General features: G+C 35.1%; 1 protein-coding gene across 1 annotated transcript in view; it reads left to right on the forward strand.

The window, feature by feature from the left end:
• The first annotated feature begins 4,492 nt into the window (after positions 1-4,492).
• Positions 4,493-26,217, forward strand: part of DENND4A (DENN/MADD domain containing 4A) — a 38,458-nt gene continuing 16,733 nt past the window's right edge. Inside the window, exons 1-12 of the mRNA XM_009886845.1 lie at positions 4,493-4,818; positions 5,418-5,667; positions 7,305-7,374; positions 8,922-9,091; positions 9,718-9,959; positions 11,695-11,761; positions 15,891-15,949; positions 16,627-16,771; positions 17,359-17,534; positions 19,427-19,527; positions 21,464-21,682; positions 21,927-22,072. Coding sequence (XP_009885147.1) covers positions 4,511-4,818; positions 5,418-5,667; positions 7,305-7,374; positions 8,922-9,091; positions 9,718-9,959; positions 11,695-11,761; positions 15,891-15,949; positions 16,627-16,771; positions 17,359-17,534; positions 19,427-19,527; positions 21,464-21,682; positions 21,927-22,072 — 1,953 coding nt within the window. The 5' untranslated portion in view covers positions 4,493-4,510. The remainder of the gene's footprint in view (positions 4,819-5,417; positions 5,668-7,304; positions 7,375-8,921; positions 9,092-9,717; positions 9,960-11,694; positions 11,762-15,890; positions 15,950-16,626; positions 16,772-17,358; positions 17,535-19,426; positions 19,528-21,463; positions 21,683-21,926; positions 22,073-26,217) is intronic.

Genomic DNA, 26,217 nt, shown 5'->3' on the forward strand with positions numbered 1-26,217 from the left:
GCACTTATGAATTACAGCAGCGGTGACAGATAGACAGGGAAAATTATTGATTAGTATTTCCTAAATGTTTATGAAGAAATGTGATATTAAAAAAATTAAATTGAATAAACAATGAAACTGAGTTTACCCTTTGTCTTTCAGCAGAGTAATCAAGCTAATAGTTTGTGGATCCGTGGCAGGATTATCTGATTGTTTCCCCATTCCCATCTTTTTAGAAACGTCAAACCCCCCTCTTTTTGTCCCACATTTTACATAGTCATGATGTGCAAAGCCTTTGTGTTTTTTATATGTTTTTACAAGTCAGTGTGCTATTTGCAGGGATTTCTTGTTTCCTACTGATGTTTATGATGTTTAATTTATAGTGGTATTAATTATATGCAGTCCATTAAAAATGATGTTCATGTGAGATGGCTCAAAGACCATATATTGCACTTGTTTGCAGGGACTTTTGTAAGACGTTATGTTTATGATCCCATGGCATTGCCTTCAAAGCGCAACCTTTTGTCCCCAGATGACTGAAGTTCAGAGAAGCAATAGTAGCTGCTTCTCAGTGTGGCACTGTTAATGTTGTTGAATTACACCTGGGACCTGCTGCTTCAGGCAACACTTGTGCAGGGTGACTTTGCTTCTGTTGTGGTTGTTGTGTGTGTTTTTTCCTGGACATTGACTTGCAGTACTGTGTGATGTATATAATTACAACGTGCTTTGGACTACCTTAATGGTAAGAGTTTCTACATAAATTATTCAGATTTGTCAGTTTGTTTCACAGAATGATTATTTGTCACTGACTTAGCTCACATGATATACCTTCTTTCTGGGGTCTGTTACCATAAAGCTTGCATAAATCACAGTAAACAGATGTTCAAAATTTGAGTAGCTCTAGTAAAGTCTAAGTCCGCTTGAGTAAAATACCACTGAATTGTTTTGATATCTTCTGTGTTTTATCCCATTTTTAGCTGCAAGCCTTTGTATCAGAAGGCAAAGATCTGAAGGGATGATACATCATCAGCTGGGCTTTTGTTTCTCCCTTCTGTAAAAGCTGCATTAAATTATGAAAGTCTTGCTGACTTGCGTATTACTTGCTATAACCTTAGGAAGCAAATTTGTGTGATAGCAGGTGTTTGTATGTAGGGGATTCTAATTTTAACTGGCTCTAAATGAGGAGAGCTTGTCCCAGTTTTTCTTGAAAGTGCTTTTGGGAATAAATGAATGTTTGAATTTAAGACTTTTGGTATGAACTTAATATGGAATAATTAATAGTGAGGCTTAAATTGAGAGAAAGCTATGATTCTTCAGTATAATGTATATATATCCTTCTGTTTATTTGTAATGCTGTCTTGGCTAATTGAACTGGAATAGTGTGCTGCTACTACACTGAAGCTAAAAGGCTTACTTGCGATTTTAAGTCATAGTTGGTATAGTTTTTGATCACTAAAACACTGATTTCTTTTTAACTTAAAAGACATTGTGAAGCACTCCAGAAATTGGTGTAGTTTTTTGAAATAACACTAATGAGAAAAGGAACAGAATAAAAATTAATATTTTTCGAACTCGGAATTTTTGAAGCAAAGTTTAGTATTGTAGCGTTTCCGCTGCTTTGTACTGAGCCTGTGGTTAGGGAGCATTTTACATACACAACAGTGCAAGACTTAGCCAGCTTTCAGTCCACCTTCTCTCTTCTCAAGTCTTTTAATGGAAAACTTGTTTTTCACCAGAGCTTATGATGAGATAGCATTGAGTTTAAATTGCTTGGTTGGTAGCTTTTACTTAGACAGTTCTTTCTTCTTCAGCAGCTCTGGAGGAATATTTTTGGGAGGGGGCGGGGGGTGTGTATATATGTATGTGTGTATATATATAACTCCCTCTATCTTCTGAGCAGTCTGACGATAGCTCTTTTCTGATTTATGTTATGAAGTATTCGGTTTTTTTCTTTCTGCATTTCTTGATGCATTTTCAAATGATACCACTTTTTAAAAGGAACTGCTTACACTGTGGGTTTTTGTTTGTGTGTTGTTTGGGTTTTTTTTAACCTAAGAGCAAGTGCTTGTCCAGTGTATCACAGCTTTTAAAAAAACTGTTATAACTTATCCATTGGTTTAGAGTGAGTGCTGGTTGATAAGGAAAGTTTTCATGACAATTAAAATGTAGTATACCATAGTTAAGTTTTACGGATAATTGTTAATATTACACAATATTTAGAACTTCAGTCATGTTAGCTAAAAGATGTTAGTATTTGGTCTTATGTTAGAGTTTAAAGATGCTTTATGAAACTTATTTATCTCTCCATGCATTTGTTGCTAGCCTGTTCTGGATTTGCTGATGCCAGATGTACAGTGAAATAAGCATATGCAGTGGTTGAATTTATGTGTCTTTAGATATATCACTCAAGGAGAAGTTTGAGTTTGTAGTTATTGCTCTCATATACTGCTAACTAGATAACATATTCCAGCTGGTTTTGAAATAACTGAATTTAGGTTAAATTAAGGTTAGTTTTGTAACTGCATTCTCTCTTCTCTCAGAAGACAAGCTGAACAGTTATTTACAAACTGTTGCACTGATACATGTTGATGATTGTTTCCCAATAATCGTGTGTTCTAAAGTGTCCCCTATTCCTTATTAACCATATAGAAAGAAATAAAGGTTGTAGAGTTTGGGAGGGTTTCTTGGTGTTTTCTTGAATAATGTGAATAAAAACTGTTACTCGTTTCCTTGCGACTTTAGAAGCTAGTCAAGTCAGTTACTCCAGCAAAATACAAACAAGCTACGAAGTAAGAGGAGGAAGATAGAATTACCTTTCTTGCATGGGTGAATGGGGTTGATATAAGTGCTCTGGCACAGGCTGACATTCTTCCTTCTTGAGCAGGGACTAGTGCTGGAAATCTGAGGTCAGCTTGGAACAATTTGATTAAATGCACAGTATCAACTTAGAACATAATTTCCCTAATTACCAGCAAGAGGTGTCCAAACTTATTTTGCTTGTTTTAATGAATATTTATTGGTAAAATCCAAGAATCATGATGGTATGAAGTTCGATAAGGCTTAATACTTGCTACCAAGAACAAAAAATAAAGGGAGGTAAACCAACCAGAATAAAAGTGGCATGAAAACCGAAGTCTTGTACCAGCTGTTCAAACTGTTTTGAATTCTGTTTGTTGAGTTTCTGAATGTTAGCAAGTTCTTGAAACTCCTGTGTTGTAACAGTTTGACACCCAAACAAAATTGATTCAACAAAAGAGAGTCTTAAATAGCTTGTCGGGTTTAAAAAGTTTGGAACTTGATGACAGTAAACTTTCTAAAGCTAATTTAGTGAAGTTCCAGCACATATGGGTGGCTTAAACATTTTTAGCCCATTTCTCAATGTTCCATGGAAAGGTGGAAAGTATTTTCTTTATTTGCAAAATCAAGCTATTAAATAAGACCATGGGGTTTAAGTGACTTGCAAAGCTATTCAAGAGTCTCTGACAAAGAGGAAACTGAATCTCCTGATACATAGTGCACTGCATTGTTTGCAAGGCCATCTTTTCATCCTACAGATATTACTTTGTCCTGTGCTGAAGTTAATTTTCAACATTGGTAGCAAACACTGCAAAAACGACTATGTAGAAAGAATTCATATGTAAAGAATTTTTTTTATCAGTACATTTCAGGAAGAAAGAATGTAATTTTCCAACACAATTTGGCTGGAACAGCAGGACTGTATTCCTTCTCATCATGAAAAACTTCATGTGGTCTTGAATGTTTTTGTTTTGCAGTCGTCTGTAGTCCATTGAAGTTGATTAATTTTAAATGTTTTGTATAAAAACTGGTATATTGCTGTCTATGGATGGGTTGCATATCAAGGATCTGAGCCCCATAACACTGTAAAATGAAATAGTATCAACGTTTAGCCTGCAAAAATACTCCAAGAAGATCTGGCTTTGGTATCTGATGTAAAATCCCATAGGGTGAGATGGATGCTATTATTATAGTTGTATCTTTAGAATAATCAAGACAGCCTTTGCATATATGTTTAATATTCAGGAAGCAAATTAATTGCAGAACATGCTTTAGAAGATCCATTGTCATGGTGAACAGAGTGCAGTAATAGACTTTATGCAAAATATATGAGAATTACTTTTTGGCTCAGCCATGAGTTTTAAGTAGTAATCTATTTGCAGAGCTTTGCACTGTATTTTGCTGTTGCTGTTCCTGTTTTTTCAGCTACTCTAGGGTATAAGTTAACAAAAAGAGGCCACTTGGGTTTTCTGTTCCAAGATTTTAACAGTTAACTCACAATTGTGGCTCAGAATTCCAAATTGGAAAGATCGTGATTACAAATGAAAGATGTTACATGATCTGATGATGGATCTCTCTCTTTTGTATTCTTTTATTGTGTTTTCATTTATATTATTGCAAATTTTCTGTTTTTAAAAATAAACATGATTTTATTATTTCTGATATCTTATAATTTTGTTCAAAAGTACTGATATGTATTTCTTTTTTTCCCAGTTATAACGTCTTGTAATGGAAGATGGAAGACAAAGGGGCTCGTGTTGCTGACTACTTTGTTGTCGCAGGATTAACAGATATTTCAAAACCACTAGAGGAAGAAATCCACTTCAATGATGCTTGCCATAAAATCGCTAAACCAAAAGAACCTATTACAGATGTAACAGTAATTAATAAATCTCTGGGGGAGGAAGTCCCCCAGGGATATAAATGCATAGATGTTACTCCCTCGGGACTGTCTGCAGATCTCAATAATGGCAGTCTTGTGGGACCGCAAATATATCTTTGTTATCGCCGAGGAAGGAATAAGCCCCCACTTACTGATCTGGGGTGAGTGTTTTTTCTGTTCCAGTACATGATTTTGGCAGTTTTATTTGACTAATGTGCAAATAAAGTAGGTTTATGGAAATATCATACTTTTTCAAATGTAAGGCAAAACAGGAAGCTATTTGTTGACTTGAGTGTACTGTAACCTAGTATGGTAGGAAAAATGCATGCTGAATGGATTTTAATGACAACTGTAATCCTTTGCATTTGGAGTTTTCAAAGCCACTAATAATTGTCAGTGTATATATTTTGGTTGAAATAAGATACTTAACCTATTTAATACAGAGTGAAAAGAGGCGAGTTGTATGGCATTCTTAGGATCAGGCAATAAATGTTTAATAGAATTGAAAATAACACTATTTTGCAGTAAACAAAACACTTAAAAGCAATTATATGTGAGGGAAAACTAGTACAGTTCAATCATAAAGCTTTTCTGTTAGAATGCAGTTTAATATAATGTAACCTGAACTTGTCTCATTTCTGATCAAAACAATTTTACTGACGAGCTGCTGTTAAACTAGTACTATTCAGTTATAATTCTTCGTATAGTATCAGTATTCAAAGTGTTGACTTCTGACTTTTGTTCATCCCATTTTAACTAGGGTTTTATATGATGGGAAAGAAAGAGTAAAGCAAGGTTGTGAAATAATTCAAACTACTCCATATGGTCGGCCTGCTAATATTAGTGGCAGTCCCTCATCACAAAAAGTGTACATCACTTACCGAAGAGCATCTGAAAACATGACACAAAACACGTTGGCTGTTACGGATATATGTATAATCATACCAAGTAAAGGAGAAACCCCTCCACATACATTCTGCAAGGTTGACAAGAATCTTAATAATAGTATGGTAAGATTCAAAATTTGAATTTTGAACACTTGTTATTCAATGACGTAACATTTGTGGAATCATCATTCAGTTGATGAATGTTTGTGTGTTTCACAGTTCTCAGAGTACCTAGTGAAAAACTTTGGTAAGTACTCTCCGAAGATAAATCAAATCTTGAAATAGTTGGAGGATTATATTTCTTTGTTCCTGCTTGAAACAAAGTCTTTTTGGAAGTCTTAGAGCAAATAGCCTTTTTATTGCTGACTGAGAAATGCTGGCTTCAGCAGCTTTGGGTTAGTCCTTAGAACCTATTTTGTCACCATGTGTATAACTGGAGGTTTTACAGATGTGGCTGTTTCTGACACTGATTTTACTGTTGTGATGGGAATACTGTATCTAACAACCGCCTTCTAGTCTTTTTTTAAAATCTCCAGTTACCTACAATGCTACTTTATAAGTGTCATTCTCCTCAGTAGTTTCCCAAACTTTTTCTCTGAGGAAAGTTGCATGTGAGCAATGTTGGTTGCTGTTGACTGTAAGCCTGTTTACGTGCTTAATGTGGTTTCAAAGCTACACCTGCTAAAATACACAGGTGTCACAGCACTTTGTTTTGCAGAACTTTAATATTAAAGTGTCTCCTTGTTGAATCTGCAGCCCTATATGCTGGCTTTCTTGGGGTCCTCAAAAATCAGCATGCTGATGAGGATGCTGACTGCATATGCAAGTAGTATCATGCAAAAAAGATCATGGAAATTGATCTGTACTTATTTTTAAGTAAATGCTTGTAGACATTAAGAAATGGATTTTTCAGTTCTACCAGTCCCTGTATTGACTGGGTTATGGGAGTGCTGTCTTATGGAAATTGTTATATCTTTCTCCCATCTATAAAGGCTTTGTGTGCCCTTAAAGGGTGCTGGTCTTTTCCATTCTGTGGCTTTCCATGTCCTTTATTCTCATGTCCAGAAATTGAGAACTTCAAAAATATTTAAAAATATTAACACTACCAGAAAGGAAATTGTTGTTTAGAAGCTGTAAAAGCTATGACGTCATGCTGCAGTGTTTCACAGACTGTGAAATTGTAGATAGAATACGGAATCGGGCTTAAAGACTAGCATGATTAAAATAAAAGTGCAGGCACAAAAAGAAAAATGTTAATACGTATTAACTTAAAGTAATACGCAAAAGTAGTTAGTAACAGAAACATTGTGCTCTGTGTGTGTATATGTAAAAGTGTGTGTGTATGTATGTGTGTCTGTCTATATACACATTTAAGCCACAAGTTTAACAAAATTGAGAAGGTTTAAATATTTACCTGGATGACAGTGTTACTCAAAATCCTGTAGTTGTGTTAACAAATGTTTTGGAGAAGAATTTATAGATCTCATGCCTCAGTCTGTAAACTAGTTTTGTTTTAGAGGTCAGGCTGATGCCTGGCATGGATTGGTTAGCTCTGAGCTAACATAGTACTTTTCTTTCAGTCATCTGTTTGTGGCCTTTATCAGAAACCATAGTGTAGTAGACCCCAAATTCCTACATCTTAATGTGTGTAGGTTATGGTCCTTTGTAAACAAGGAAGAGGAAACTTTCCTCCACTCTTTTCTGTTACTTCCTTTTGTTGTACTTTATCATGTAATCAAATAATTTCTTTTGTTTTACAGTGGGGCTCAGCAGTATATTTATGTTATAAAAAGTCTGTGGCAAAAACCAACACCATATCATATAAAGCTGGTATGTAACTACTATGTAGCTTTTTATCTTCAATTCAGGATGTATAGACTTATTTGCAATGTAATACATTTTTTTATGAAATAATTATTTGACAAAGACACTCTCTTGGTATTATCCAAAAAAAGAATCTTTCCCTGAAGAATTCTTTTAAAATAATGTCCTAAAATAAGCCTTAGAATTATATATCATGACCCTTTTTTTAAAATACTGCTTTTAATTGGAATCTCAGTTGTGTATTGATAGGTCTCTACAAACCTGTGTGTCTCCTGCCTCTGTTTTTCTTGTTGATAACTGTCTCTTAAGGGGGGTTGTGTGTGTATATGCAGAAGACAATATCGCACAAATTATTTGATGCATTTTCACGATCATTTTATTTAAGAAACATTTTGAAGAATACTGCAGACTTCCACACTGCCCTGAACTTCAGTGGTATTGAGCTCTCTAAGTATTTTTGGATTGCGTATCATCGTTATTTTGTTGTTTTATTTATAAGACAGAATTAGATTTGCTATGGCTCTGATGAAATGCGGCGTTGTGTTTTGTTTTTTTTAAACCCTTGATTTTGTTTTGAGTGCAAGTCATGAGCATGATTCAGACATAAGCTTTAATGCACTTATCCCTTTGAGGTGCTGCTCTCTGCAAACAACAGTAATTCAGGACTAACTAAAAGGTGGAAAATAAATTTGTAAATAAATACTAATTTTAAAAGGCCACACGTCTGGTCGTATTTTACAGAAAAATTTGCTTCTTGAGGGGGAAAAAACACTGCCCTTCTTGATCACCAGTTTTTATTGCTTATTAATATTTCACTGTGTATTATAACAGAATGTGTAGTGATTGTGTTCTCTAATGCAGAGAAATCCTAAATCCCTTCACGCAATATTCATTCTCAGTTTGGAGTTCCCTGGGTTGGCAGTGAGTAAGGATAGATTGCTACAGCCGTCTGATGTGATTGAAGACCTATATGTTAAGAGCTTCTGCTTCAGAACTTCGTGTTTTACAGCTATGTTTAAAATTAAGTCTAAACACATTAGTGTGATAGCATGTTAGCTGAATCCTCAGCTGAGGTGGATTGGCATAATTAATTGGTTTGATTGTATTGATATTAAAAAAATCTAATGTCTAACAGATTTTTCAGGAAACTTTTGGTAAGAATTAATTGCTTTTGTAATTGAAAACATCAGTCTTACTTCTCAGTTATTCAGGTTACCATTTTTTTAACTGAATTTTAAATCTTTACTCATAATGTGAAGTATTATAATAATAGCTGAGATGCATAAAACCTGCAAACAGAAAAAGATAAATCAGTTATGAATAGTTCCTAGAACAGTAAGTAGGACTTAGTCCAATGTTTTAGTCAGGTGATTTCTCCGTAGGCCTTGGAAGCATGCTGCCCCTTTACGGCTATTTGTTATACCTGATTATTTACAACTTTCCTTTACTGATCCTCTGAAGTTAGTGTATGCTCATAGATGATTTTTCTGGGCGCGTTTTTATGGAATGAGCTATTCCTTACATAATTGCCTCTTTACAAATTGCCTTTGTAGGTTTAATATGCAGATATCCCGAAGAAGATTATGAATCATTCCCACTACCAGAATCTGTGCCTCTTTTTTGCCTACCTATGGGTGCAACAATTGAATGTTGGCCATCTAACAGTAAATACCCTCTCCCAGTTTTTTCCACGTTTGTACTAACTGGAGCTTCTGCAGAAAAGGTATTTTTAAATGTTAAAAAAAAAAATCATTGTTAATAATTTAAATTAAAAAAATGGCTGTTTATCTTTTCAGGGTGATGATAATGCGGATTTTCACAGGCAAACTTGAATCTGTTCATTTGGGCTTAATTCAAAGACTACTTTAAAGAGTGATTTACATTTATTTCACTGCTGGACTGTTGATCATATAAACCTGTGCTCCTTTGCTTTCCAATCATGTTAGCCTTTGAAACTACAGAGCTATAAAAATTCTAACTGAATATGCATGCAAGTATACTATTTTTATTGCAAGCGTGAAAGCAACGTTGCATGTATATACTTATTCTAAAAAGTAAATTAGATGTCAGAGGAATACTGCTTTGAGTTGCTTATAAAGAATTCCTAAAATAGCTTTAATGGCAATTGTAGGAGCAGTTGACTGTAGTTGTTCTTTGTATAATCATTATTTTTTTTCTCACTTAAATAGTTTAATAAATTACTGCTTCTCATATGACATTAGTGTTTTAAATTAATAATAGTCTGCATTTTCACATAGACTTGATTTTCCTTACATGTTTGGGGTTTGTTAGATTGCCTTTAAGACTGAGGTATATTTATCAACTTCAAATCAACAATGTTGTTTGCAGGTATATGGTGCTGCTATTCAGTTTTATGAACTGTATCCTGAAGAGAATCTCACGGAGAAACAAAAATCTCAACTGGGATTAGCAGCTGCTGTCGAGGGAAAGTCAGACACATGCAGAACAGTTCAAACAAATAAATGCATCTGTCTGCTCTCTCACTGGCCTTTCTTTGATGCTTTCAAGAAGTTTCTTACCTTTCTGTACCGTTACTCCATTTCTGGCCCGCATGTCCTCCCCATTGAGAAGTAAGTAATTTAACAAATTCATAACAGTAATTTCACTTGAGTTCCTTTTTCTTCTAAGTTTCCTGTAGTATCCTTTTGACTTTAGTCATCAAACATTAAGTATAACGGTTAGACAAGATTAAGCACTTTTCTCCGTTGATTAAATGTACCTTTACATACTTCCTCAAAAAGCCTAGATTTTTATTTGTGTTTTAAGTGCCTGCAAAGGTATCTCTGAAAGCCTTTTTTAATTAGCTTTGCACCCTTTAGCATAGTGATTAGGAGAAGCAAGATTATAAATCCTTTCTTAATATTGCATACATTAAGTTAGGAGAATGAAAGATGTAGTTTTACATTTTTTCAAATGCCTATTTGTTGTGTAATGAGAGATAATAAAGCAGATTTAATTTTTTGCACTAGTAATCCTCCTCTATTTGAGATGAATAAACTTAATTTCCTTCTTACATAAAGGATTTCACATTTTGAAATGCAGAGAAAATTCTTACGCCCAAGGAGTGGTTGATATCTGTAATTGATATGTGAGACCGTTTAACATTTCTAGGCTAACATAACTTTTTAATGCGTCAGATTTCAAATACATTATTTGCTTTTTTATTTTATTACACATCAGCCTTTTTTTCTGATTAAATTTCAGTATTAACTTTTATGAGACTTTGACCTTGTGTATTAAGCAATTTGTGATTGTTTATCCACTTCATTATTCCAGTTTGTATCTACTGAACTTGTTTTAAAATTCTGAAAGTGTAAGCTTCCAATAATGAAAAGACTTGGTTTTTTTAAGCTGAGACTATTTTTGGTTTTTTAGTTTCATGAATGAATAAAATGAGACATAAATGTAACAAATGTTTTATTAATTTGCGTATACTGATTTTTCTGATTTGTAAACTGACTGGTCAATTTACTGTGGATAATTTAAATATAGCTAATAAATAATAAATAAATATAGCTAATAATAATAAATCTGGTTTGTTGTCTGCATTGTAATAACGGTAAGAGTTGCAGAAATCACAGTAAAGTATGTGCTGTAGCATGCAGTTTATGATGGATTGATTACCTGTTTCTACCTGAGTTTCTACTGATGGCACATGGTTTCTTTTATGGGAAATTGTGTAGTGTGTAGAACTCCCAAACTTTTTGAACTTTTGTAAGTTTAATTAATTTATAAAACTGAGAATTTATTCAAATTTTTAAAACATTTTTCTGTATTCATAGTATGTGAAAAAAACTTGTAACACTTTTTTCATCACATCTTACCTAACATTTTGGTTTTGGAAGTGAAGAAAATGGATGAATGTAATGACTCTTCTTGATACTCAGCTGTGAATATTTTTTTGCAAATAACCAGTGCTATTCTCTGAGGTATAGTGCTATTTCAAGCCAGTCTAAGAAGCATAATTGTAAAATGTATTATGATACTCAAACATCAGTATTTGTACTTTAATTTTTTAAATTTTTTTTTAAATAGCTCCTTGTAATTTTTCAGTCTCACAAACCAAGCTTGTAGTCTGAAAGATAATCTGGCGTGCTGTTATGGTTGTCACTAGTAGAAAAATAGGTTTTGAATGTCAGAATATCCCTGTAGGATATGGGGGCTGGTTTTTTTTGCTCTCTGTCTTCTGAATAAGACTGTGCCATTTTTATATAGTAATTTCTCTTACTGGCAATAATTTTGTCTTGAGGTGAAGCAGTTTGAGCTTATAACTTCTACTAAATCGGTCTTTTTCTTTTCCTTTAGACACATCTCCCATTTCATGCATAAAGTTCCTTTTCCATCCCCTCAGAGGCCAAGGATTCTAGTTCAGGTAAGTGTAAATTTCTTCTTAATAGCTATATCCTAAGTGAAGACAAAACAGCTGTTGAACAGGTTAGTAAATGGAAGAAGTAATTTTTATGTTCAATTTCTTTTTTGTTCAAGATTTTTTCCTAAATTCATACACTTAATTTTTACAGATTCTCACTGTTCTGTTTCCAATTTAGTTAAGAACTTTCGTGAGATATTACAAAATACCGTTCAGTGAGCTTAGAACTCTTTTTTTTTTTTTTTTTTTTTTTGTCGGAGTATATGGAAATTAATGAAAAACTACTCAAAGTCAGCACTGGGTTGATTTTTGCAATAACCTTTGAACTGTTTTCTTCTTGCTACTGTATGAAGGCTGAGTGTAAAATAAATAAAAAAACTGAAACTGGATGTGAAGTGTATGTTCATGAATTACCTGTTTTCACAAAGGGCTTTATGCTGTCCTCTACATAATGGATACCACTCACTGAAAACTGCAAGAGCCACGTACATTCAACAGAGGCACGCTTTATCAAATATGATCCTTTCTCTGTCCTACCTGCAAGACGTAGCGTGTTTTACTGTGCGTGAGTGAAATGGTGTAATTGCTAGAGTTAGGGTACCTGTTATTTAAATTTCACCCATGCCACTGGTGGTAGGAGAGAGGAAATCCCTACCTCAAAGACTCCTTAAGAGAAGTGTTATTAAATCTTCCATATTTTTTTTTTTTGTCCTCCTAAGAGGCCAAATGGGTAGAGACATGGTAAAATTGTATTGCTGAGAAAAGACAGCTCTATTCTGGTTCTACTTATTCTACCAGTCCTGTGGTCTTGAACAAATTGTTACAAAATGATGTTACTCTGTTACTACTTGTATGAAATAAACTATGGAGGGCCCTGTGTGGTTTTCAATCTTAATGTAGTATCCCATATACTAGTGAAGTCTTTCAGAGTAAATACAGTCTTGGGTTATGTCTTTATAGAATGTGTTGAATATTAGAGATCCTCCTTAGTGTACTTTAATATTCTAAAGGAGTGACATTTATCACTGTTACTGAAAAGGGGTTGTAGAACAGTTTTACTGAAACTGACACTTCTGTCACTTTTATTATCATTTTAAAGTTCCATTGAAAATCTAGTATTTTTACATCTTGGGGGCATTTATTTTGTATTCACCTTCAATAACATATTTGTGCTAGGGAGCACTAAACACATTTACAGAGATGTGAGTTTAGAGCAAAAACAGTTAATTTTTTTAGTCTGAATTTTTAGGGAGCTCTATCAAAGTATACACAGGTGTATATCCTGGAACGAAGTCTGAGGACCTAGTTGTAAGTGATGTGAAGTTATGTCTGTTACACTTTATTTTCAAAATGCTGTATGTGTCGAGTTAGTACAACTTCAGTAGCTGATAGTACAGATGGAGAACACACTGCTTTTAAAGTAGACAGCGGTAGTTGAAGTCTACAAATGAGTACTTCCAGCTGCTTTCAGGGACTTTTGAGCTGTATTTGATACTGCACTGAATAAAATCACAGATGATTGTATCTAAGATGTTTTCCCAAAAATAGCGTGGGAAATGCCTGCATATTTGAAAATGACAAGCTTTTAGGATTCCATTTCATTGAACGAATAGTAACTTCTCTGAAGATTGTTATTTTAAAATGTGGTAGCTTTTTGCTAAATAATTAGTATAGCAAATCCCTCTGAATATATGTTGCTGTAGAATGTCTCGTAAGTGCCTATATGCTTTCTGAAAATGAGACCTGATATATTTTAGTAACTGCATGTATGCCAGTCTGGAGGTGTAACCCATTCTTAGGTCCTTCTTAGCATCTGTTACAAGTGAGGGAGAACATCCAGGAGTTAGTAAAACATCCAGGAATGTTCCCAATTGCCTGTTTCCAGCTGCCATTGTTGATGGGTTATTATTGATGTGAAATCTGCCAGACTCTATTCTCCATGTCCTACATTCACTTATTACACAGATGTTCCTCTTCTAATGATGTATTCACAACCTGCAGACTTCAAGAGCACATTGAGTAATATGTTCCTCTCTCTGAAGAACAGGGGCAGTAAGTGCCCCTTCTGCCTAAGGGAGACATGCATTTTGGTGCTTGGTTATGTTTATCTGCTTTTGCTGAAACACAAAAGTCGTAGGACATTAGGCAGATGCTCCCTTTCTGAAGGTAGTTTGTGAAGGTTACCTCAGGCTGAAAAAATGAGGTCTTTGAATTCTTTCACTGAATAAGCTAATGGTGGTTGTCACAAGGTGACTTCCTTGAAGACAAATCTAGCATGTAGAGTGGTGTGGCCATCCTCATTTGTCATTGAAGCTAAATGTAGCATCAGCCTTCAACAGCTCTGTTATGTGAAATACGCGAGGAAGCAGTACCGCAGAGACTCTTGTTAACGTCCTATGGTTTGTGTGTCTGTCCAGGCACAGTGTTAGGTGACTTAATGCTTCAGCATTTGTATTACTAATTCATCTGATCTACTGACTTCTGTTGTCTGGTCATCTGCAGTGGGGTCTAAGGTGAAACATACTCAAAAATTAAATGTCACTACAAGTTGTCTGGACTTGTAGCTGTCATGGTTTGGGCTGGACTGGCCACTGAGGTGAAATGATAGCTGCTCTCCCTTGCCTCTTTCTCCAAGGAAAGGGGGTAGATAAAGACTTGTGAGTTTAGAAGGAACTAAACGACTTTAATGAAATATTAATAACAAAATAATAAAAAGGAAACAATGAAATATATACAAAACCAGATCAAGCACCCAGGATGACAGTCACGTCACTGGCAGGCACTGGGAAAGTCCCAGACTGGACTCAGTGACAGACAGGAACTGCATTCTGGATCCAGATTCAGGAATGCAGGGATCAGGATCAAAGGCAGACAGAGTCCTCCTCAGACGCCGGCCATTGAAGAAAGAGGGCTGACCCTTTGATCCCTCAGCTTTTATACTGAGCCTGAGGCAGATGGGATGGAATACCCCGTTGGTCAGGTTTGGGTCACCCGTCCTGTCAACTCCTCCCTGCAGGTGCCACCCCTCTACGCTTTTCCGCTTCTGACCCTCCAATAGGGCAAATAACCAAGTTAGCTGGCCTTGGGTGTTAGAGCAGTAAGTATAAGCAAGAGCATCTCTGCATACCATTGCTTGGCATCAATGACACCTGATCAGGTTTTATTGCTCTGAGAGTGAACAGTTTCTGCACAATATGCTGTTAATTTCAGAAAGTTTCAGGGAGTTCAGTTAGAAGAGGCTTAGCTGCAAAGTAAAATTACTGACTAGAGAATTGGTTCTGTTTTATCTCAAACCAGGACAATAGCTTAATTGTAAAATTTGTCGTGACTTAGTGAATTACTACTGCTACTTGTGTGTGTGCTTTTATACAACAGATAAAAAATGCATGACCACTTAGCAGGGAGGATTAAGCTAACTGATATCTTGTTACCTTGGGTTTACTATGGCTGAAAATGACAGTTGAGCTTTGATAAGATTGATTGTGTATCTGTGTTCTTGTACTCATTTGAATCCTTCTGTTTCTGCTGAATATATGAATTATTTCTCTTGATGTCATATCACTGTAACAAAGAAATGTGAATTAGTAAGATCTTTGTCTTGAATCTTCAACTAATGCAAATTTTAAAGATTCTATCAAAGCTGAGCTGAGCCGTTTCTACCAGCTAAAAGCCAAATTCTCATGTCTTCCGAAGAAAATATTACTTTACATTATGATCTGCCATCTCTCCCCTTCATGCATTTATCCATCTTTCCCCCTAAATCCAAAAAGAATCCCACCCTGGGATGTATGGACTGTGTATGAACTATGGGTCCTCACTTTCCTTAAAATACAGAGGGCTTCATTTTTCAGCAGTTAATATATTCCATTTTTTTTGCAGTATTAGCTAGCTTGAATTCCTCTTTATGAATATGCAATGTATTCAGTCCTGCCTAAGAAAGGAAGGGCATGCTTTGCCTGGTTTTTACTAAAATATACCGATGCATAGCATTGCGCACCACTTCGTACAGTGCTATACAACTGGGCTATATAAGTTCAGCTTAGTTTAAATTTATTTTTAGGTGTTCTTTGTTATAGTTGTGTAATTTCCAAAGTTCAGAATAAAAAGAATGTGTTTTAAAATCTTTTTCCAGCTATCTCCACATGATAACCTGATTCTTAGCCAACCTGTGTCATCGCCCCTTCCACTGAGGCAAGTGGCAGTATCTTCTGTTTAATTGTGAAATATATCCTGATTTACACTGCAGAAAAGAATTGGTACTTTGAGTTATAATTGTGTAAATTAACTTACCTTGCCTGGTGCATTTTGTAGCTGGTGTATCAGAAGTTTATTTATGTGACTTAGACCTGCACCCTGACAAGGATACATACTTAATGAACAATATCTGTGTTTTTTGCAAATAATTTTAGTGGTTCTTCAGGCAGAATATAGAGTGTTAGATCCCTTTTCTAGGGGCTGGTACGTGGGCTGCCAACATAGTGCAGCTTTTTGTATTGCAAGGTAATTGAAGGAGTTCTGTGCCTGTCCGAACTTCTCTGTCTCTGTGCAAGAGAATGATTAAAGAGACACATGTTGTCTCCCTGTAAATTGCTTCTCAAAAAGAAAAATCATCAAGCATGTGTCCTGAAAATAGTCTAGACTGATTGAAGAGTCTCAAGAAACCATGGTTACTGTTGGGAAGTAACCATTCTTCACTGAACAGTGAAGTGTACCAAGGAGTCTGCCTTGCAGTCATCTTTAAAAGAAAGATCTGCAAATTTAAGTTTATAAAACCCTACTCTGATGCCTTGTTTTCTATTTTGTTATTGAACGTTTCTGGTTTTTTATGGTACCTTGTAACTCACCAGTGTGTTTGTATTCTGTAACAGTGGGGGCAAGTTTTCTACGCTACTTCAGAATTTAGGACCTGAAAATGCAGTAACTCTACTTGTATTTGCTGTGACGGAACATAAAATTCTCATCCATTCATTGCGACCTTCTGTCCTTACTAGTGTGACAGAGGCATTAGTCTCTGTAAGTAACAGTCTTTTAATCATACACCTGTAAGTGGAAAAAAGAATGTTTTTTGGATAAAATCTAAAATTAGTAGGAGTACTGTTAAGCTTAAAGGTTACTTAAAAGTAAGAATAAAAATAAGGATCATTAGAGAGAAAAATTCATGTTGCTAATGATATCCCACAAAGAAGAGAAAGATTGACTGCTTTTGGTTCTTTGTGTGTAAATACTGTAAATAAGCATGTTGTTTGGTCAACCCAATGCACTGAATATGTGTTCCTCATTTTCCCAAGTAGCACTGTATTCTGTCTTGCAGAATAATTTTAAATGCATGTTATTTTCCTCTGTCTTCACTAAGCATTGTTTTGCTACGTCTACAATGTACAGTCGATTATACTGAAGAGCTTTTTTCCTGCAAATTAACAGATTGAATTTTAGAGAAATGAGTGCATTTTTTATTTAATAATCTGCATCTAGAATTGTACTAATAATCTGCCATGTTAAACAATTTTGAGGTGGTAGTTAGTGAAGTGTGGTTTATACTTTCATTGACTATATTATTGTACATGTTTAACCTATGTTTTTGTTTCTGCATATATTCAAAGATGATCTTTCCCTTCCACTGGCCCTGCCCATATATTCCTCTCTGTCCCTTGGCACTGGCAGATGTGTTAAGTGCACCATGCCCATTCATAGTGGGAATTGATTCAAGATACTTTGATCTCTATGACCCTCCACCAGATGTTAGCTGTGTTGACCTAGATACCAATACAATTTCTCAGTAAGTATTTACTATCAGTTTTTCCTCTGTGTTAATTTTTGGGTTTTGCTTCCTGTTTTCAAAGGCAAAAGCTAGTTTTTTGGCAAAATTTGGGGGGGTTTTGTTTGTTTTAAACGTCTGAACTTTCTATTGTATTATCCTTCTTGAAATGAGGATGCTAGGAATGATATCTCCTGTTCAACACAGCAGAGTGCAGGTACAATCCTTATGGAACACTAGTGCTTTTTATTCTATTACATTAAAAATCTTAGTGCACATGTTGGCACGTTTCCTGGATTAACCATACGGTGTCTCATGTCATTTCCGGTTTTTATGATCAGCTTTTTTAGTGTTGAAGAAATTCTAGTATCTTCATGTGGACATCTGGTTGACAATTATAACAGTTAAATCATACTATATATCAATATGAAGTATAAGAACTTCATGTTGAGAATTAGAGGTGTGAACTTTCTTGGCTGAGAGAATCTTAACTAAGACTTAGAATCATGCCATTTGTTAACAAACTGAAATACAGTATTATAATATTTCTTGTTCATAACTGTGTAGAGTACTACATTTTTCTGTAATACTAATTATCGAATAGCTAAAATACTAGTAAGGGATAGCAGTGCACTGTTAAAACCATTGGGAAACAGTCCATATTGTTATGATATTCAAAACAAAGAAAAACCAAAGAACTATTTATTTCCTTGTGATGATGTTACAAAAATAGACGGAAGAGGATAAGGCCTCTAATTCAAGTTTCTAAACCACACAATTAATTAAACTTGTATTTCAGAATTAAACTTCTATTTCAGTATAATTTTTAATATACTCAGTGTATACTTAATGAAACTTTTAAAAGTCTTCTCTCACTGTTCTTTATCATCCTTCTGTTGGTAGCAGTCTTTCAGCGTTACTATGCCTAACTACATAGTTTTTTCTTTCTAAATTTTCTTATTTGGGAGTTTAGTTTTTGCTTCAGTAGTTGTGTGTGGATTTAGAGAAGGTTGCATATATTAAGTATTTGTAAATAGAAATTTTTGTTAAGGATATTATGCTGACACCAACTTTGTATAGCAATTCTGCTCTGAAATTTTTAGCAATTAGTTCAAACTAGGCTGCGATAACTTTGGTTTTGGTTTTGTTACTTTTTGGTTGAGGAACATATTTGTGCATTTCTTCTGGTATTTGTCTGATTAGCTACATACTCGTTAATGAATGAATAATGGAATGAAATAATTTATTTCCAGTTATTTCTGGTTTCATTCTACTTTTAGCTGATTTTCTATGCATTTTTCTTAGAACAGATTAATTCTGTTTCATTGCATGGAAAAAAGTGTGAAACAAATGCTTGTAATTTTTGCAACTTCGTGACCGATATGGTCTTGAGGCTTGCTGGTGCCCTCTGTTGACAAAGAACACTAATTTTTTTTCATCATCATAATGATATGGTTAAGTCCAAATCTGTATGTACTAAACACAAAGCAGTGGTCATATCAAATTGATTTCAGGTTACTATGAGCATTCTAGTCATTATCTCCATCCTAGTTTAAATAATTACGGCTAAGAACATAGCATGTGTGATGGTTGCTTGTGCAATGGCAGGAGCTTAATACTGGTAACGCATCGTTTATGAGTTCTAAGTGGATTGATTTCAGCGCTAAAGAGGGTGGCTGCATAATCATCATCCTGAAATATGGAGCATTGGTTGGATGGCTGTGATCAAGTCTCCATATAGTAAATCAAGTTTGACTTGGTTGGTTTTCAATCCTGCTTAGTCCTGTTTTAATGGAGGAAATTGTATATGTTCTCCCATTTCTCTGATGGGATAGAAAAATCCTCCAAATAAAGTGCTAGATACACATGTATTCCAGTGTATACTCATACTTTTTTTTTTTTCCTCCTTCCAGAACTGGAGATAAGAAAGCTATTGCATGGAAGATCTTACCAAAGAAACCTTGTAAAAATCTGATGAACACTTTAAGTAATTTGTATCAGCAACTGGCAGAATGTGAGTGGGAAATTACGTAGTAAGATTTACATTGGATGTAGTGTGCCACATTAACAGATAAATGTAGCTAATTAGATATGTTCTTAAGTCACCCGTTACAATAAGCATAATGTCTTCATACAAAACAGGAAAATCTGTACATTAAGTCCAGAGATTAGAACCCATGTTGGGGCTTTTGGGGTGGAGGAGACTTCCATATATATAAGGTGGTGTTCAGTCGATACCACTTTGTATTGATGTTATCCTTGTACCAAAAAAAAAAAGCGGAGCTTTTATGAGAAGGGAATAGTAAAGCAAAGAGGAGGCCAGGACCTAATTAAGACCTTTGTTTTGTCCTCAAAGCCAGCTCAAGTCTGCTGATGCCTTGACAATTGAGAGAACTTTGACACTCAAGCTGGTAGTACTTTACCTAAAATTTTAAGATGGAAATGACAAATGTTTTATAAACGTTGCGTTTTCAAATATATAGCAAAATTACTGGACATTTCCAAGAAAAAATTGGTTGTTGATAGAATCCTTAAATATTGCAGAACTTTAATATAAGAAAGCAGAAGAATGGATAGGGGTGATAATAGTGAAATTCTTTAAAACAAAACATTTAGAAATATAGATGTAGTCAAGGCCAGCTGCTGTGCTTGGGTGTCAGAGCTAATAGGCTTTGTGAAGTGGGAAGGAAGTCCCTCAGTACTATCACGTTACCTGTCTGCTTAGAAGATGATTTCCGTAGACATGGGAGGGAGCGTTAAGGAACAATGATGCAATTGTAAAATCAAGTTGCTGTGGCAGAGACAGCAAGTGCTTAAGACTTAAATCAGAGTGTGAAAAGGATGGGGTTGATCAACACTGCATGTTTGAGAAATACATACCTGGAAAGCACATTGCATGAGGTCTTTAATTGTCACCTGGATTTAGGGCACTTTATTTTAAAGACTGTTTACGCCTTCTTGGCTCTTGAGGTCACTAGAATGTAATCATGTCCTAATTAGAATGTATAGAAACAGAAGTTTATTGGTGTCTGCTGCACAAAAAAACTTGTATTGTTGATAGGTGATAAAAATTGTCTTGCTTCAAAACTTTGGTATATTTTACCTGAGGATTTCTTTAGAAAAAATTTTAAACCTCTATAAAAATAGCGGTACTAATCTTTAAGCAATTTAGTCTGTAATAAGAATTTGCTATGATATCCGTATAAGGTTGGCTATAATTATGTTATCTGGAAAGACAGTCATGAAACCATCCTTTCACTTTTTTGAGACAATATTAGAATGTTACCATACTCTGTGTGTGTAACAGTGAAGTCCTAGGTAGTGTTCTGATGGCTTTAAAATGTTGATACAAGTGTCTACTTTAAGAATAGGGATTTTGCTAGATCTTTTAAAAAAAAAAAAAAAAATGCTTGCTTTCTCTCTGTGTCAGTGTTTTGCATTGTGCTGTGTTTTGGTGGCTCCACTTTGCATCTGAGTGGTGTTTTTCTGTGTATATAGGTACTTATTAATATGCATACTCCACGTTTTGGGAACATTTTGAAAGGCACTCTGAAAAAAAAAAGAAAGTAATACACACATCCCATATATGCGTTTGTCCTTAAAATATGCTTCTTTAATCAGCTCTTGTATAAATTTTCACATGTTTATAAAAAACAGCTTTCTTTGAGGGTTTTTTTAAGCTCTGTCCATGCTGATTCTCTCTGTTGCTGTAGTAACTAATATGCTGAAAAGGTAAATGTATCTTGCTTTTGGTATTATCCAGAGATACATGAGTTGTATAAGGTCAAGCTGAATCCATTGTCGCATGTCATGGTTGAATTCAATCGCATATATTTTAATCTGTTCCTAACTTACTGGTGATCAGTAATCAGTGAATCTAGTAGTATAAAGATAACAATATTGGAGAAAAAAAATTATGTGGGATGTTATAATGTTATTTTTGTTCACAGTGCAACAGAGACCAAGAGAAGATGCATTACTGGAATTAGCGATGAATGACTACGATTTTAATTCTGGGAAGAAATTGCATCTGTTAGATTTGGAGATCCAGGAAGCATTCCTGTGTTTCATGGCCTCAATACTAAAAGGTTACAGGTCTTATCTCAGGCCAATAACAGAGGCACCCTCTGAAACAGCCACAGATGCAAGTTCTCTCTTTGAACTACAAGGTGAAAAGTCTTAAACTTGTTTTCTATATATAAATTTATTATTTTAGATTCTCTCTTATTTAAAGAGTAAAAACTTTTGCAGTGTTTGTGTCGTGAATTATGGTAGAAATGTAAGTGCAGAAGAAATTACATAGTGGCAAAGATTACAGAAAGATTGTTGCTCATTAGTAGAATGTATGCTGACTTTTGGTGAGAGCTTTTTTTGTTTTAGGCATTCTTATGTGCTTCTGATTTCACTTTATAGGTTTCCTCAAAAGTCGAGATCGTTCACATCAGAAGTTCTACACACTGATGACCAAAACTCAAATGTTTATTCGCTTCATTGAAGAGTGTTCTTTTGTCAGTGATAAGGATGCAAGCCTTGCATTTTTTGATGACTGCGTAGATAAAGTAAGCATGTCTTCATATACATACAGTTTTTTAACTTCTGCTGTTTCTTACATTATCTGATGTAGTACAAGCAGAAATAAACTTGCACTTCAAATATATATTTTTTTTTTTTTTTTACTTTTTTTTCTGGCCACCGGAGCCTTCCATTTTCCTTTTTTGTTTGGCTTTATTTCATTTTCTTCTTCAAATTCTTGAAAGTGTAAATATAATATTGTAAGAACAAAGTAGAAGTTCTAATTCTCACATGTATGTAAGCTTCCAAAATACTGGCCCAAGGTAAGAAGTATAGTATTCTGACTGTGAAGTAGCAACTTTAAGCTTCTTTATCAGAGAATTATATTTCCTAGATAAAACAAGAATTTTTATAGATTGTGTAATGTTTCATAGAAATGGGATTGAGCATCATGCTAAAAGATATAAAGCGGTCTCACTGTTTTTTAATCATTATAAACGGAAGATTCCTTGACCTGTTTCTAGATTATGTGCTGGCCAGATCTTTCTAGTAGTAATTCTCTAGTTACTCTTAGAGAATTTTTAGGTGGCTTGTACAAAAAGTAAATAATTAAAATGAGTCTTTATCGGTTCTCCTTTCATTCATTCTGCTGCCGCTTGCTTCCCCCAATTCAAAACCAGCTTGCTGATGTAAATATTTTAAATACAGTGCTTGTATTGATACTCTTCCCTTGGATAAGAATATTTTCTAATGACCTCATTATCAAATATTGATGGATATGAACTGTATGGGTTTCTTAAAGTAAGCAAAATTTATTATGGTGTGTCACATATAAGCTTTGCGTAAGCTGACATGTTTTGTGGGTTCTGTTACTCTACTGTCATGTTAGTGTTGCAGTAAAGGAATGCCTTGTTATCTGTTGCTACGCTGTTCTCATTTGTAATGAGAAGGAAAGGCAATTGTTAAGGATTATGTGACAAAGAGTGTAAGCGCAACGCGATCACAATTGGTGTTTTTCTTGAAATAAGCTTAGAACTTCTGCGGGACTGGCACTCACAGAATGTTGGATTTCCCAGTTCAAAGTGGATTTCTTTTTCGGTCTTCTGTGGAAGTATCACTCAGGCTTTTAAAAATCCTAAGATGTTTATAAGAAAGGTCCACATTAGTATAGTGTTGAACACTGCAAAGAACTAATTTTCTAAAAAGAGCAGGTATGTTAGCTTTTCAGAGTTCATTGTATTTCCAAAGAGGGTCTACAAAAGATTTTTGAGGCTGCTTGAAAGGTTTTTGCATTAGTTTTTGTTTTCAGAGGAACTGAACTGAACCCCACAATATTATGTCCCTGTTTGCATCTATTGTAACATGAAAGAAATTTTTATGAATATTATAAGAAATTCCACACCTACTTGTCATCTTACTGGCTACCTGTAAGATTCTATTCTGGGACACTGATGTTTAAGTAATGCACATGTTGACTAGGATTTGCTGTGAAGTAGGTCACCTGCTGTTTGCTCCACAGGAATTAATACTGAAGACTATGAAAACTGATATTTACAGTTCCTATTTATGGCTATTTCTGCTAAGAAAGTGCAGAAGCACTAAAAGGAGTTTTTTTGAAATCAAATCTGAAAGCAGTTAAGTTCGAGAGAAATATAAAAGCATGGTCTAATGGTATTCAGTGGTCTTTATAGCTTTTGCTAGTCTCAATATTTTATTATGAGTCGTTCTCAGAAGTGTGTTTCACAGTTCTACAGCATGAGTTGCAGGTATTTGTGGGTCGTAAATTGATTTAATTACACACATTTCTGTAATGTTCACTCGATTATCCTATAGTTCAGTTAAAAAGCTTTCAACATGTAGCGCTTGCTTTGCTGTATGCCAGTTAATGTTTAAAAATGGGAGGTCTCATAGACAGGAATATACCCCAGTGACTAAACACTATGGAGCAGTACTTAGTTTCCATTGTGTTGCAGGTTAGTTCTCTGACTAATGTTAAATAGGAGTTTTATTCAGAATGCGATGACTATGTAAGTGTCAAATTCCATCTGTTACATTTCATTTTATAGAGTGGTTTATGAGGGCACTGAAGTTGATGCCCTAGCTAAAGTTATCTTGCCTGGGAATTCAAACAGTTCTTCTGAAAAAGTAATACTTAGGTTGGTGATGCCACCCTGAGACTGCACGTGATCTGTGGAGCTGTTGGAGCTTTCACCTTTTCTGAAAGGTTAAGTAGCCACTTGTACAGCTGAAGCAGAGACTCATCTGTTCTAATGCCAGTTATTTTGCTAGCTGATGCCGTGGGCAGCTTCTTTCCACTATAAAAAAATATTCATGACAGTGCCATGAGAATAAATTTACAGAAAACACTTGTACTTCTCCGGCTTCTATTTCTGTCAGTGAGGATTTTATGCAGTTTTATTAATGGGACAACTACTTCTATGCCAGTGATAATTGTGGGGAAAATGGGGTGCTGAAATTACTATGTTTAAGATTTGCCATGGCTTTAGAATTGCTTTTGAAACTAGGTTTTCACTGATATGAGGGAGTGGGTTCTCATGTAGGATTTCTTTGAACAATGATATATTTGCCTCATCTTTTCTTTCCCGCTTCTGTTTCTTGATTTCTCGAATTTCTGACACTGTGCTTAACGGTAATGTGCAAAGTCAAAATACTGAAGAATAGCAAGGACTGCTATATGAACTAGACCTTTAGCCAAGATGCTCTGCTTTGACCAGATCTCAAATTTGAATGATTCTAATAAAGCAAATATTTAAATAAAATATTCATGTCTTTCACTAGGTTAACCAGTACCTGAAGGGGTATGCGTGAGAGTGATGTCATGGGTTGCAAGATGATACAATCTTCTCTTATGGGTAGTTATAGGCCACTAGGTTGAGACCTATTTTATGTACTGTGAAATTAGCTATCTATAAAATAAAATATAAGCCCTGCCTCAAATAATTTATAAGAATAGTTTAAACTGAAGGGTCGTCTCTTCTACATGTTATTTTGTCCTAGACGGCAGCAGCAGAGACTGTAATTGATTACCCGTTTTGTCTACTGTAGGATACAGTGTAATTGTCTCACAAGTTTTCATTTTTCCAGGAATTCAGAAATTATCTCAATTCAATATATATTTAAGCCACTGGCTTTATTGTATTTCACTGGTGAAACTTGTAACTATGGGGTTTTTACATCTTTACAAGTATTTAAATTGCTAAGTAAGGTTTCGTTTATTTCTACATTTCAGGAGCCATATGTTCTTGCTACTTGACTGGTTCAATTTGCTAATACTTTCCATCTGTCTCATGCAGTAAAATGTGTAATTAAGAACACCTCTCTGTATGTCTATCAAATTTTAAATATTCAAGAATTTACTGAAACTACTCAATATAGTTCCAACTCACTGGAGGGAGAGAACTGTGGAATATGCTTCTTTTTGTACATTAATTCTCTGTTGATAAACTCTTAAGTCACGAAGAACATGCGTCCTTGGGTTCCACAGGTTGTTTATTCATTTCTTTGAAATAATGTACCATTTGGCTGTAATTTGCTTGCCATTTAAATTGCTTAATGGCTATAGATGTAAGCTGTGGCAGTATTTGAACTGAACACTGGGGCTATCAATAGATGAATAAAAAGCATGTTCTGTGTGCTACAAAGTAAACAGGTATTGATACTGCCAACTCTTTGAGATGGGGATACATCTCATCCCACAAGCAGAAGCAGCACTTACGAGGTGTTGGAGGAGACACAATTGGTGACAGAAGATCAGAGACAAAGCAGTACAAATATCAAATTAAAGGCTCTTGGGTGGAATGTAATACATGTTATGTTTGCTTTGTTCCTAGTGGTTTCTGTAACGCGAACAGTAGCAGTAGGAAGCTTGTAGTATTGTTAAAGGCTAGTCTGTTCTTTTTCTCACAGGGAAACAGTTCATAGTTTCCCAAAATGTTGTTTGGGGTGGCTGAGTTTTGCTTTGGTTTTTTATTTTTGTCTCAAGCAATGGAATGAAATTCTTTCAGTAGAATTGTTGGACGGTTGTCTCCCACTTGATCTTGCAGTTTGATGCTTTTCAGTTTGCCTGGAGGCTTGGAGTATGTCTCTGCTGTTGTCTTTAAAGCAGGGGCGTTAATTTGGGAAGGGCAAATTTCTCTTGCTCTCTGCAAGAGCCAGGCTAGGAAAGCAAAGA

Source organism: Charadrius vociferus, unplaced genomic scaffold (genome assembly GCF_000708025.1).
Source record: "Charadrius vociferus isolate BGI_N301 unplaced genomic scaffold, ASM70802v2 scaffold190, whole genome shotgun sequence".
NCBI classification, from domain to species: domain Eukaryota; kingdom Metazoa; phylum Chordata; class Aves; order Charadriiformes; family Charadriidae; genus Charadrius; species Charadrius vociferus.